At 50.9% G+C, this 14583-nt stretch overlaps 1 protein-coding gene across 1 annotated transcript; it reads left to right on the forward strand.

The window, feature by feature from the left end:
• Window positions 1-1760: 1760 nt before the first annotated feature.
• On the forward strand, window positions 1761-14560 carry LOC106037092 (ectonucleoside triphosphate diphosphohydrolase 2-like). The gene is made up of 9 exons (XM_048050715.2): window positions 1761-1973; window positions 4077-4194; window positions 5843-5993; window positions 6733-6892; window positions 8177-8404; window positions 9682-9954; window positions 10785-10880; window positions 11788-11919; window positions 12808-14560. The coding sequence occupies exons 1-9, from the start codon at window positions 1860-1862 to the stop codon at window positions 13036-13038; spliced, it is 1503 nt and encodes a 500-aa protein (XP_047906672.2). The 5' UTR covers window positions 1761-1859; the 3' UTR covers window positions 13039-14560.
• Window positions 14561-14583: the final 23 nt, after the last annotated feature.

Below are 14583 nucleotides of genomic sequence, written 5' to 3' on the forward strand. Positions count from 1 at the left end.
CGTGAGCTCCGCAGCCGGGCACCAGGGCTGTGCTCTTCCCTTCCTGGCTGGAATCCAAAGTTTGTGTGAGTTTTTACACGGACACCTCATACCTTAAGTAAATTATCCAGCCATGGGGCACAGGAGCAGGTTGCATTACTTTCTCTCTTGGCTGCATCAGGATATTTACATATCTAGAGTTTGCAGGAGTTCAAGTCCAAGTCATCGCAGAAAGCCCTTTGGCAATTGCCCAGCAGTTAGCAGAACAATCAAAGCAAAACCTACGTGATTTAGAGCCCCCAAACGACTAGTAGCAAGGGCAGGACTAAGAGTCCTGCGTCTCAAGGGTGCTTTTTTATCAGTACTCCAAAGTCAGTCTAAACTACTGTGACCAGCCCGCCTCCGTAAGCCCTCAGACAGCCACCCTGGTGCAAGCAGCTGCTGCACGCACCCCACCTGTGTGCACAGCATTTCTTTGAGACAGGAGGATGCCTGGGGCACCTCGTTTGCTTGCTACGCTGCAGCAAGCTGAACTGCGGTACGGATCTTTCCCAGCGAGCCGTGTGAAAGCTTGCCTGTCCTTCTGGGCAGACATGAAAGCATGGGAACGTCAGCGCTCTGGTGATTTAATCCGTGTCCCCGTTGCAAATTGAAGCATTTATGTAGACAAAACACCAGCATATGCCTTCCAGTTATGCACCAGCAAAAATCTCAACTGGAGTCTGAGCTCTGCAGGAAGATAAAGGCTTAAAACAACTTTCAGACCAAGAGATGTGTCTCCAGATACACCCTGATGGTGTCATTCTTCCAGTCATTCTGCAGGTAGAGGCCCGGCTGGTGAAGGCTTCTGGTGGCCACGGAGACAAGATGGCCTTGCCAATAAACAGCCCAGTTTGCACAAGCCCAAACATTTCTTTTGAAGAAGCCAAAACATTTCTTTTGAAGCAGATGCAGTTTTATTACTGACCCAATCACTGGGAAGCAGAGCAGAACAGCTCGAAAGAAACACCTCTCCTGTGGCTAAGAGATCCTCCTTCAGAAACGCTGGTTTCGGGGATGTGTCTTTGTGACACAAGAACAGAGAAGTGTGGGTATGTTTTATAAAGTCTGGGGGCTGTCTTTCTGATGGAGACGTTGGGAAGGGGCATGCAGGCGCTGATGCTGATACTGGCCTGAAGGCCAAACGGCCTGAGCAGCCCCGGCTTCCTCCCACCCACAGCAAGGAGCAAGCCAGCCAGAGCCTCCTGTGTGTGGAAACCCAAAAATGCAGATGTTTTCCTGTCTCAGCTGCCACCTGGGTGCAGATGAGGCACCACGAGAAGTCTGGAGGCAGCATGCCAGTGCTCTGCCCCATTGCAGATGAAGGCATCCTTGCAGGGAGTGCCTCAGGTCCACACCAGAGCCAAGCACGGCCCTCAGATGAAAAGGAAACCCAGCCACGAGGAGTTTCCCCATTTCTAATTTTGGCAGCTCCTGCTAGCACTGCCAGGCGCAGAATACCAAAGCCATGAGTTTGCCTGCTTTCTGCTTATTAAACAGGAGAGTTCACCCCGCATTTCTGTTTACCCTCAACACCATCACCCGGGGCGGTTTCGAGATTGTGGCGATGCCTCTGCCAAGCGAGCACTGGAATCGCACGAAGCTGTGGTTGCACTTACTGCGTGCGTGGCCGGCGGAAGGGCACGCTGCCCGGCCCGTCGCAGCCTGGCCCACGCGCTCCTCGTGGTCCCTGTGGCTTGGGGCTGGGCTGAAGCCAGAGCCTGGCCCTGGCCCCGCCTTTCTCCTCTTTTTAAAGCCCGTAGAAAGCAGCCGCTGTCAGATGTGGGCTCGTGTTCGTGGCTCCTCTGCTTCCTCTTTGACTCTCCGACGAAAAGTGCTTCATGTCTTGGCGTGAGCTCCTTCCCCCCTGGCTGGTGATCGTAGCAGGACTGACGGGCATCGTGCTGCTCTGCGTCTCCACCAAAGACGTGCCCGTCACCCCGCTCAGGACCAAGGTAAGGGAGAACGGCTCCGGCAGGGTTGACGAAACCAGGGGTCAAGCAGGGCAATAAGCAGAGGATGCTATCCTTGGCTACGGGGCTGCTGCTTAAGGAGAACCTGCCTGTTTCCTTGTGTCTCTCCCTGGTGCAAGCCAGGCATTTAAACTACAAACTGGTGTTTTGTTGCTTTTTACATTCATTGTGCTACTAAATTCCTAGCATGGAACAACAAAGCATGGACCAGAACAAGGCTGTGAGGATGGCAGAGCATCCTTCAGCATAGTGTAGCTTTTGCAACCAAAACCAAACCGAGCCCTTGGGTCCAGGTGCCCAGCTGGTGAGGGGAGGTGCCGGCTGAGCATCGTCCATCAGCCAGCAGAGATGCCCCGTGGCAGGAGCCACCCCACAGCAGCAAGGGGCCATGGTTTCAGTGGAGGGAAAGAGCTGGGTCCCTCTTGGAAGTCGGTAGGGTTTTCTCTCCTACTTCTCTTCTGTCCCTTCCCCTCTTGATTTCAACTGAAGATCCAGCCTGACATACATAGCAGACAGATCTGCCTGTGCTTCTTGATGCAAAGCTGCTGAGGTGTGCTTAGTCACACTCTGTGGTTTATTCAGAACTAGCCTAACCTACAAGTTTAGAGACACTATCCTCCCCCAGGCTTCTCAAACAAAACTGGATTTAAAAAACCCTGTTACTCCGTGCTTTGCCAGCAGCTCTTTCCTTCCCTGATGTTGAGCTGTGGCACTAATGCAGCAATCCTCTCCCCGGCCTTGCGCTCCCAGCAGCGCTCTCTCATTTTGTGAGGGAGGAAAAATCCCGGCTTCTCCACCGAGACCATTTGTTTCCTCCTCTCCTGCGGCAGCTGACATGTCCCTGCCAGAAATACGAGCTGTCACTCGTGTGGGAGGATGCCAGCAGGCTCGGGCAGGGAGCTGCGTCCCCCTTCCGCATTCTGCTCGGGCTCCAGCAGCACCAGCTCCAGCCCCGGCGCCGAGCCCGGGAGCTCCCAGGAAGGGTGCAGGCGGCTGGCAGCACGCAGGGCTGAGCCAGGCTCCATCTTCTGCTGAAACCCTTCCGACGGTGCAAGCACCAGCCTCTCTAGAGGCCTCTCCAGAGCTTTCTCCTCCCACTCAGTCACAGCTATGAATATTTCTGCAGAAGATGCAGCTTAGACCACGCACTACAGCATACCTCCCAGATCTCCTACACTGCTTTCCTGTGTAGATGTCCCAGACTGGAATGGGGAAGCGATACCCTAGGCTAGCACGAGCGCTATTTTAAGGGCATTTTGAGAGCTGCACTGCAGGGTACCCCTGTGGTCTCTCCTTTCCTAATCCGCACGTACAAGGTGCAGCTCAGTAAAGTTCAATTCGTGGCAAACAGACCAGACCCTGGGCTGCAAAGAGACTAAGAAAACCCTCAGCCACACTACTAGGCAATAGGAGAAATATGACAATTGAAAATCTCATGCTGGCTGCTGCTGTTTTTGCCAAGACATCATCTCAGCCTCCATGGGACGGCTGCGTCGGACAGTGCATGAGATAGTTAGTCCGAGTACGCTGCAGCTCCAACAGATCTGGCACACATCAGGGCAAACCCAACCCATGCTGCACTATCTCCAGTAGGGAAGTGAGTCTCGGGTTCCTTAGAAGCAGCAGAAAGCCACAGCCCTCTGAGTTCTGCATGAAAACCTTCTCCCTCTAACATAGTAACCCAGCAGCAGCCTGAGTCTCAGATTCAGCTGAGACACTGTGTAGTTCTGTCTCCCACTGCACTAGGACCTGTTTCTCCCGAGCTCCAGATGGCTCAGCTTGCCATGGAAGCCCTCTGCCTGGTTTCAGGAACAACTACAGAGCATGCCACTATAGAAATCATGTATTTCTGGGTGTTTCTCCACTTCTGCTGCTCCTTGTGTATACATTCAGAAATGCAGATGCTTCACTCTAAATGAACATCATCTTCTGCCTTCACTCTTTCTTTGAATGTAAAAAGCTAAATCAAATACTGCAGTGTAGGCCCATGGGTGACCCAGAGTACCTACAAAACAATGAGCGGCCCTACAATAACAAAGAAGTGTGTATTCAGTGTTTATCTAGAATGCTTTTGGGGTTTTCCAGTATGGCATTGTTCTGGATGCTGGCCCATCCCGCACCATCCTGTTCATCTACCAGTGGACCACTACCATGGCAAACAAGACCGGGGTGATCACAGAATGCAGTTCCTGTGTCGTGCAAGGTAAGATGCCCGATCCATGAATGCTGGGCTCTGGGATTAGCACGGGATGGAACAAAACAGAGAGGTCTGCACGTGGTCCACTGCTGCAATTTCCTCAGCTCCTGTATCATCTAGCTGAACACTGAGATGTTGGCAACAGTGAAGCGCAGGCTGCTTATTTTCAGCATGGGTCTTCTTCAGCGTGGGCAGATTTATCCATACAGAGGTGGGTGTCAGAGCACTCTGCAGTAGCAGGTGACAGCTTTGGTGGCCTGCTGCAGCTGGGGGAGCACACCGAGGGGTGGTTCCGACATCCACGTGGGTCAGTGGACGAGCCAAGGTTGCTGAGGTCCTCACCTGGAGGATATGGTGAGCAGCAATGGAGACAAGTCTGGCTGCAGGGCGACTCCTGGTAACTTCTTCCTCCTCCCAGCTGTACTCTGGGCAGTGAGTGGTGTAGCCCCACAACAAGAGGCATGACGGCTCCAACCCCTTTGATACCAAAAGTATGAGTTCAGCTTGGCTTTAGATGTCACATTTTGGAGAATACTGGGGTATTCCTCAGTAGTTTGGGTTGCTTAAACCCCACAGGTGCCACCTAAGAGAGTTTTTTGCCTTAATGCGCTTGGGTTTTTTCATCCCTATCTCTAAATCTTGCTTTGATGTTGAAGCACGATTACAGCAAGATGCTGGGAAGCCCTGAACTCTCTGTAGCAGGGCAACCTCGCAACAAGCAGGGAAGGGATGCTCTTGCAGACTGCTAGCAAAACAAACCGCATACAGACGATGCACTAAGGGCTCCCTGAAACCTTGTGTTTGTCTTGACTGCTGCCACAGTCACAGGCTGGGTTAAAAAACCAACCGTAGCTCCATGCTTGAACACTTACTTGAAGCTGCTGCAGCAGGGTGTCAGCAGCAGCAAGAATTCCTTGTCTGCAGGTCTCTTTCCACAGGTGAGAGGCAGCCCTTGGTCTGTGTGGCAGCATGGTCGCTGTCTGAGTGGCCACAGGCAGGCTGCAGCTCAGCTCCATACGGGGCCTGGGAGAGCAAAGCCCCTGGGGAGGGAGTCACACAGCCAGCATGGCAAGAGGGCCAGAGGATGGGGAAGCAAGGCTTTTCCTGGGTGGTTGTTCAAAACCAACATTTCAGACCACATTGAATCTCGCTGGAAAGATGAGTCAAGGCTTGCACACAGCTTCTGTCTGCACTGCACCAGCTTCCTCTAGAGCAGAGGTGTCCTGTTTGTAGATATCTGGTTCAGAAGCCACCGCCGCCAACACAGAAGGAAGTGGATGGAGGAAGGAGATGACATCAGTTTCGATGCTGCCTGCGTGGCAGCGTGCCCTTTGCTTATCTTTTATAGCAGTTAAATTTTTCCCTCTGAGCTGAGACAGCCTCAGCTGTTGCAGCAGTCATGTGGCTGGCGCACGGTCATTTACAGGGTATCTTAGCAGCACAGCTGGGGTTAGATTAATGTAATTTGCTATTTACATATTCACCATTTTGCTCCCAGAAGAATGAGATGGAAGAAGTGGGAGAGCTCCTTTGTTCCACCTGTGACAGGTCCCGGCTTTGTGCATGTCCTGAAGGACAGCACGCTCTCTAGTAACAGCTCTCACTTCTCCCACATCTTCCCACAGAAAACTCCATTCTTTCCCCTGATCCTCAGGTCCAGGAATCTCCAACTACTCAGATTCTCCTCAGAAAGTAGGGAAGAGCTTGGATACATGTTTGAACTGGGCCCAGAAAATGATCCCGGCAGAGCAGCACAGCCAAACTCCCCTCTACCTGGGAGCAACCACCAGCACGAGGCAGCTGAAGTGAGTGCATGTTGCAAACCCACACCCAGAGATCAGCACACGTCATGTGGATCAGTCTGTAAATGAATCTCACCCTGTCTGCTCTGCAGTGTTTCATCCCTAATCTGCTGGTCAGGTAAACCTTCTTCAGCTCCCCATGTACTCGAGGGGAGCATGCCATGGCTGTGTCCATAGCCTGTTCCCCCACGCAGCCATGAAGACGACAGTCTTGCTACTGCCACTGGTCACCTTCACAATCAGGGCTGGGGGAAACGTCTGTCAGTCTGGAAGCTGAAGGTTTTTTTAGTTTAAATGGCAATCCACATGAGCCTGTAGTGGTGCTTCTTGGCAGCAGGTTGGGAGCAGTGGTGGGAAGGTCCGCCTCACTATAATACATACTGCACCTGTTCTCAGTCACCTTACTGGGACCTCTGTCTCCTTTTAGACATCGGGGAAAAGTAAAGTCTGGAGTCTGGTGGCAAGGCCACAGGATCCCTCAGTAGCAGCTCCCAGATTCTTGACGGGTGGCACAGCTGCTCAAACCTTCCCTCTGCATTTTCGTTGTGCAGGCTGTTGCTGCCACCAGCACTGTGCGAGGGCAGAGGGAAGTAGCAGCAGGAGGAGGATTATTGTTGTGCCTCACGGTGCTGCTACCCAAAGTAGGGAGCGCAGCAGATGTCCTGCAGCTGTGCACTCTGTGGGCTGCCCCTGCAAAGCCCCGTAACAACAATTGCACCTGCTTTTTTTCTTTTCTGTCTAGCCTCAGCCATCCCACCCTCTCTGACGATCTCCTCGCAGCCCTGACCGTGGCCCTGAAGTCAACGCCCTTTGACTTTCAGGGGGCACAAATCCTGTCCAGTCTAGACAAGGAAGCATTCAATTGGATTGCTGTTAACTACGTCCTGGAGAACTTCTTCAAGGTAAAGGATGATCCTGCCTGGGAAGTACAGAACTGAGCCAAGCAATTCCCATTAACAAACAGCAACAGAGACAAGAGGAGGGACCGTTAAAAATCCCTGTACTTGAAACAATGCTTGAGCACAGCTTGCACTGTCTTTTAGAGAAGGCAGGTTATATCTAACACCAGCTGGCTGGGGGGACGTGATGTGAGATGGTTAAAACCAGGCTGAGGGACCAAGCCTCTGTCATAGCCTTGCCTGGATGTGCTCACGTTCTTGCCCTGATGTGAGGCTTTTGGACAACGCATCCAGGACATTCACAAAGACAACCTTACACAGCCTGGTCCTGCGTGTGAACAAGAACTCCACTGCCCTGTTCAGGGACCTTCAGTCCTAGCTCAGAGCCACTGCTGAACAGGCATTGCTGCTATGTCTGCAGGGTGCTGTGCCATTGTCACCAGGATCCATCTGTCTCAGGGGACAGCGTGGGGACAGAGAAGCAAGGGAAGAGCCCATAAATGTCCCTCTCATTGAGAAGCCAGCACGAGTACAGCTGGGTGTCCCCAGCATAGGCGCCTGGTCTGTATTCAGAAGGCACACACTGAACTAAAAAGTGCATTTAATTTTCCTTGCTCCCTCCATGGCTTCTCAATCCAGTGGCTCCCAAGAAAGACTCAAAGTGCAAAACAAAGGCAGGCCAGACAGCAGCTGAGTAACTCCACAGCAGGGAAGTGAAACAGAGTTCTGAAAACCAGCAGCAAGCGTGCACTAGCTTGGGAATTGCTAGCCCTGCTGGCAGCAACACAGCCTCCCCAGGCCAGGGACAGAGCACTGCCTGCAGTGTGAGCTTTCCTGCCTGCACTGCTAACTTCAGCATTGCCAAAATGAGTCCTGCAAGACCGCAGGAGATGAAACCACAGCGTTCTTCTGACAGGAGGAACACTTCAGCATCTAGGCAGCACTTGAAGCCCGTAACTGCCCACCTGGAAACCTCCCTCTCATTCCCCACCACCATCCTCTCCCCTGCTTCTACCTTCTGAGACCACTGCCTTGAGCAGCCATCCAAGGCTGTGAGCCGTTTGCTCTCGGTGGCTGTGGAAAGCTCTGTGCAGACGGCTGTGGTTCTGCAATGGCACCTCTGTTCCCTCCAAAGCCTGCAGTTCAGCATCCTTACGTCCTGGGGGTGGAGGGGGGCAGCTCTACTGCACCAGGAAGCTGCTTTCTCTGTGCACTAGTGCTTATATCTGACCATGACCCAGATGTAGAAGTCCTAATAACCAACCTCTCCGGTTCTTTTGGGGTCAGTATGACTGGCGAGGACACTTGGTCCCTTCCGGAAAGGGGATGGCGGGAGTCCTGTCCATGGGAGGAACCTCAACACAGCTCACCTCCAAGATAGAAGAAGGGAACCAGGCGCCAAAGGAGGGAGTGAGGCTGCAGCTGTACGGGCGGACACACAGCGTGTACACCCATCACTGCCCCTGCCATGGCACAGACCAGCTCCGCAGGAGGCTGCTCTCTATGCTCATACAGGTGGGTACCTGCCAGAAGGGCTGTTGCGAGGCTCCCGGATATAATATCAACCCTTTGCACTGGGTGACAGTTGCATAGGTTGTAGCTGCTAATGGGCAAAACGTCAGCCAGTCTTTTGCAGAGTGTGTTCACAATCATCTAAAAAAAAAAAAAAAAAGCCCAGTGCATTTGTCTCCATGCCTGAACCGATGCCCTCCAAGCAGACACACAGTTCAGGGTTTCCTACCTGCAGACTCCTTGGCTCCCTACTTAATACACGAGCACAAAGCTGCTCTCCAGAGGTGCTAAGGTCACATTCAGGGTGGGGAGAGGCAAAGACTTCCCTTGGATCCCCATCCTAGAAGGGGAGCCCCTGGGAACCACCAGGGACCTTCTGTTTGGGATATTGCTGTCCTGCTGACCAACTCTGCAGCACTTTTTAAAGGAGCAATATTTCATTTTAAAAACATGCAGCTGTTTTGATTCTTCCAAACATTTTTCCCCACTTGCAGGGACTGGTGGCACAATCTGATGCAAATTCAGGAATCATTCTTGTCCCCAGCAAAACTGAATTTTTCATAAACAAGCTACTCAGTGCCCTGCCACACCTCCCTCTGGGGAGCAGACCCTGATATGAGACCTGGATGCCCCACAGAGGGCCCCATTTACCACAAACGTACTGGGGAACTCCTAGAGATGAAAAACACTGATCCTCAAGGGGTTTCCACAGCCCCGCATGGGCAAGCAGCTAACTGGCATTGGGAATTCACATGCCATCCAGGTCACCTTTGCTAATGGGGAGCACAAGGGCCAAAGCATCATGAAACAGTGAATTGCCCAGGCCTGGCTGACTGCCTGATGCGAGCAGGATTACCCAGGGTTTCAGCGACCAGACTCGTGAGCGTGGACAAAAGAGGAATTGAACGTGTTTGGAAGGCAGACCAGAACAGCCTTTCTTTTAAGTGGAAAGAATACCTTATTCATTGAAATGGTATTTCTGGCCTGAGAGCAGGTAGGGCCGTGGCTGTGGCTCCTCAGCCTCCCACAGCAGACCCAGTCATTGCAGCTTGCCCTGAACTCAGCAGGAGCTGGGACCCTGTGGCATCTGGGTCTCGCAGTAGAATAACTGAGACAAAGTTTGGCAAACCTTTTCCAGCCTGCCTGCTCCATTACAACACTGTGGTGTTGGAAAAAAAACTCAGCTGTTCCTTATTGTATTGTACTGTCTTCGCCTATAAAGCCTTGGGATGCCAACCTCCTCTCTTGCTGCCTCTACCCTTGTTTTATTCTCTCCCTAGGATCAGAGAAGTGCCAAAACTGTGTCTAATCCCTGCTGGCCCCTCACCTATTCCCAGGAAGTGCGGTGGCATTCAGTGCATGCAGGGCCTTGTGCTGTCAGTGACGACGCATCGGACGTCCCTGGCCCTGACGAGGTCTTCAACATCACCGGCTCCAGCAACCCGTCTGCCTGCGTGACCCTCGTGCACAGCCTGCTCAACTCCTCCTCCTCCTGCAGCTTCCTCACGCGTTCCCTCAGCAGTGCTGTCAAGCCCTTGCGGACCAGGTTTCTGGTGGGTTCTCATTGACAGTGGGGTAAGCAATTAGAACTGGGAACCCGTGAAATGGGACCAGTTTGGTCATTAACAAGTACAGTGGGAACAGCCACGGTGCGTCCTCTGCTAGCCAAGAGGGCCAGTGCCACACATGCACTCCTGTTGGGGCAAAGGTGTTCAAAAATGGACCACAGGCTTCCCACCAACAACTCTGGTAAGGCTTTTCCATCCCATGTCTCGGCAATGTCTGCTTGTGAGACAAACGTGGGGGGCTCCACAGAACCATAAGGGAGCTCGCATGATCCCGCAGGGCTAGGGCTGCATGCTCGGGTCTTCCCACATCAAGTCCCTGGTGAAACTAAAGTTCCTCTCTCACTTTGAGCAAACATCCAGCCATGTTCCATCACAAGCGTGCTTATACCTGAGATCTTGGATCTAGTGTCCAGAGTCACTAAGTTGTTAAGCAAGGACCAGTGCAAGATCCTAAGACACACTGACTGCATTTCAGAGAAGGCACCCAGAGGGAGGAATCAGAGAAGTCTCCCCAGTTCCCTGCTGCTGCATCTCCAATAGACAGAGTGCCAAGGAGCACAAGGACTAGCCTACTTATCCAAAGGGCCAGGAAGGCTGCCGAGTGCAAGCTAAACTCAGCCCTGTTTCCTTCTCCAGACAGCAACAGATCTTTCTTGTTTCCCTCACACCCATAGAGGCACTGTAACCACCAAACACAAGTGCATAGGGAGGGCACCTGGGCAACGTGCCCCATGCCTACTGCCACTTACTTCCTACAGACGCTGCAGGCAAGGATGCACAGTCCAACCTGATGATTATTTTTGCTGCCTTTGCAGGTGATTTCTGAGGCCATGGACTTCCTGAGAAAATCTGTACCCTCTCCTGACTTGGGTCAGGCAGTCAACAAGCTTTGTGGGATGTCTGTCAAAGAGGTAACTGTAGAATAATTTAGCATACAGGGATAGTGGGAAGCAAGGGACAATGTTATAAAAGCCCACATGGGTCAGACTAACAGAGCCATAAGTCATTGGCTTCCTCAGGGAAAATATTTTTTTTACACTTTGAGGAAACAGGCTCCATTATTTTCCTTCCTCTCATATCTCAGCTGCTACTCCTGGCAACACCTGTACTTAATTCCATGAGAAGTCACAAATACCTTCTACTGCATATTAAGGAGTAAACAGGAAGCCCATCTACTCACTCCTGCACATCACCTTGGTCTTCCTGTTATCCTCCACTCATTCAGTGCAGGGGACACATCTGCTTACACTCCGGGGAATATCCCATTTCACCTGGGCTCACACAGCCCAAGCCATGGGGTATTTGGAAGTTCTCTTCCTCAGGTGGTGTCTTATGACACCACCCTCATTTGAGCATACACCAACCAAGTGTCCCTTCCACAGCAACATCTAAACTGGCCAGTTCCTACGGGTTTTGCAAGTCCCATTAGCAGTTCCCTGAAGTTCTCTCTTCTGGATAGAAGGGAAAGGCCTTGTTAATACTCCTGCTGAAAGGCTGCAGCATTAGCTTGGCCTAATTAGAGAGCAGAAAATCACACCGAGCAGTTGACCTGAGACCTGACTGCCAGTACTGATGCTCTTTGAACTGCCAGATCTTTTAACAAGACGGGAACAGAGGCTCCAAGAGGTAGCACTGATCCCCAGACCACAGCCCAGTGGGTGCAGGAAGCACGTCTTCAGACTGCGCAGGACACAACCCCTTCCTCCAGTCCTGCAGTCAGTCCCAGAGCAGGAAGCAGGGGGGGGTTTAGCAAGCCTGAAATTCAGCTACTGAATATTTACTTTTTTTCCTCCATTCTTCTTCTGGAAATGACACCAGCTAGTCCAGGAGTCCCAGACAAGCCTGGATGCAGTTGCTGATTACTGCCTTGTATCCGCCTTCATCTTTCATCTCAGCACAAAGGGATACACGCTGGACTTCGATAAGTCTGTTCAGACTGCGTTCCGAGAGGTCAGTTACCTAAGTGTGGTATGTCCAATTACAAGGGAGGGATGCTTTCAGTAAAGCCAGTCTGCTCCCAGTCCCACAAGCCCTAACCAACAAGATTTCTCCAGCAACATAGTTTTGCAAAATAAGTTCACAGTTTTTAGAAGCAGGAAAGAATGTCAGAGAGCTAAAGATTCCACTTGCCCCCACTGAAAAACAGAAGGGCCAACACCTTATTTGAAGCAGTATCATCTTTAAGAATCCACATCTAATAAACAGGGGAAGGGAGATGCTCCATCACCACTTAATGCTTAGGACAAACTGCTGATAATATTTCCTGAGCCAAAAGACCTCAGCTCATTGACAAAGGCACGTTCCCTAGTACCTGAGCAGGGGAGCATCAGCGACAGCAGCTCAATCAGCCACATGGAAGGTGTCAGCCAAAGGCAAGGTAACGAGTTAGGTCCAGGATCCATCCAGCAAGCTCAGACTGGAAAGCCAAAGACAAGCTACTGACACCACCACCCTAAAATTCAGCCAGGCAATAGGACCACAAGCAAAGGTGCTTACAGCAGAGGCCTATCTGGGAAAACCAGTCAGCAAGCAGGAGAAAGAACAGCACACAGATGCACCTACAGCATCACTCAGGGGAGAGCTGGCTGCCCAGGCCAGAGTTTAAATAGAGCTCCAAGGCCAGCAGGCAGGGGGTGGGAGGAAGCCCCAGATGAGGCTGGGCAGGGCAGTTAAGGCCTGTCAGTGTGCTCTAAGAGAGGAAGAGCCGCTCACTTCCAGCCTAATCCTTGTGTCAGTCTCAAATAAAGTATGTAAGGCCATGGGCCTGTTTACAGAAACACAGCTGGGCTCCACACTGTCTGCTTCTCTTCCGATCTCTCCTCCTTTTTACTTCAATAGATTGGCGATACATCATCTGGCTGGACTCTTGGGTACCTGCTGAGTCTCACCAACACCCTCCCCCAGGACAGCCCAAGCTTCCTCAAGGGGATCGAACCAGGTGTCTGGTCTTTGCTCCTTATCCTCTTCGTTGTGCTGCTCACCGGCTCTTTCATGCGCATCTCATACCGAGTGATGGTCAAGGAAAACAGCTTCAGTAACAGGAACAGCAGTGTTTTTGACGACAACTGACTCTTATTCCAGGACTCTTGCCAGAGGGCAGTTAACAGGGTACATACAGAAATCACCTCGGTGTAATTCACTGGAGGATGCAAGCCATTTTCCTTCAGGACTCAAGAGCCTCAGTGCCTTACTTCAGCCTGCTACCATTTGCACTACTGTACATTGAGAAAATAGATCCTGCTCTGCAGGAAGTCCGAGATTCCCAGTGGAAGGCAAGCTATATGTTCTCCAGATGAGACCAGTTTGTGCAGATCTTGCTTGGGCTGCAACTGAGATTACTAGTGTCAACCTAATGAAAACATGCCCTTGAGGAGGCAGGCCCTGAGCACTGTCGCAAAGTTAATATTGAATAATCCTACCTAATTAGAAGAGGTGATAACTGGAATAGATGCGCTGTCTTCTCTGGCCACAAGAGAGAAGATATCTGCAATGTCTCCACTAACGAAGACTGGAACAGACTTAAAATACAATCAGAATACAGCAGCCAACTTGCTTGCATGTTCCAGAGAAGAAAGCTTCTATTTTCTTCCTGCTACTACTGACCTGTCCTTCCATGTTAGTGACAGTACCCACGCGTCCCTTCCACCGAATGCTCCAGCTGACTGAGAATCCTTCAAAAACAATGGGTTTTGGTCTTGGTCCGCACAAAACATACACAACATCAAAGGAGAAACAGAGGGCACAGACATGCAGCTGAGTTCCTGTCTTTCAGCTAAGTCTTGGCATCTCAGGGTTAAAATTGTCAATTTAAACACTTTAATCAGGATTTAAATTAACACATCTAATCTCATGTGTTAAAATCGGGTGCATGCTGGCCTGAGGTTCCCCAGCTCATTCATTTGCACTGAACTGCTTGTCTCACTGCCTCTAGAATGTGATGTGTAATACTGTCCTTCAGACGAGAGCAGACCCAGGAACAGAAGCTTTCCCAACTGTCAGTCCAATGACTTTCATGTTACACTGTGACCAAAATTACTTTATAATCCAATACTTAGGATTCCTCTGGGACTTGGCAGTCATTCCAGCTCCTCTGGTCTGCTCTGCTCTTCTAACACGAGGCACTATACAAATTCCCCATGTTATCGTGAAAAAGGGGATGGATTTAGACAAATGTCCTTTGACTACAGCATTTAGAGTTCACCTCTCATATTGCTTCAGAGACTTAAACACACAAGCTGTTAAAAGCCCGAGGCACAAGTGCCTCCAACTCATTTCAGACCACTTTAAACAGAAATTTAAATGCTCACAGATGCAATGATGTGCCTTGCAGGATATTTAAAGCTACCACGGCACCCAAATCCTTTCGAACCCAGTTATTAATCCTTTGTGCTCCTAACTCATATATATCACCCTCCTGATTCTTAATATTGGTGTATTCATAAATTTTCAGGTCAACTAATGAAGGGTTGTAACCTGTCAGTCAAGTTTGGAGGGGTGTGGAAACAGATCGAAACAAGCTTCATATTCATTTCTTTGAGTTGCACGTTAGATATTTTTAATTATATCATGTTATTAAAGATGTTTTAATACACTGTCTGTGTTATTCTTGGCAAG

Source organism: Anser cygnoides, chromosome 20, assembly GCF_040182565.1.
Source record: "Anser cygnoides isolate HZ-2024a breed goose chromosome 20, Taihu_goose_T2T_genome, whole genome shotgun sequence".
NCBI classification, from domain to species: domain Eukaryota; kingdom Metazoa; phylum Chordata; class Aves; order Anseriformes; family Anatidae; genus Anser; species Anser cygnoides.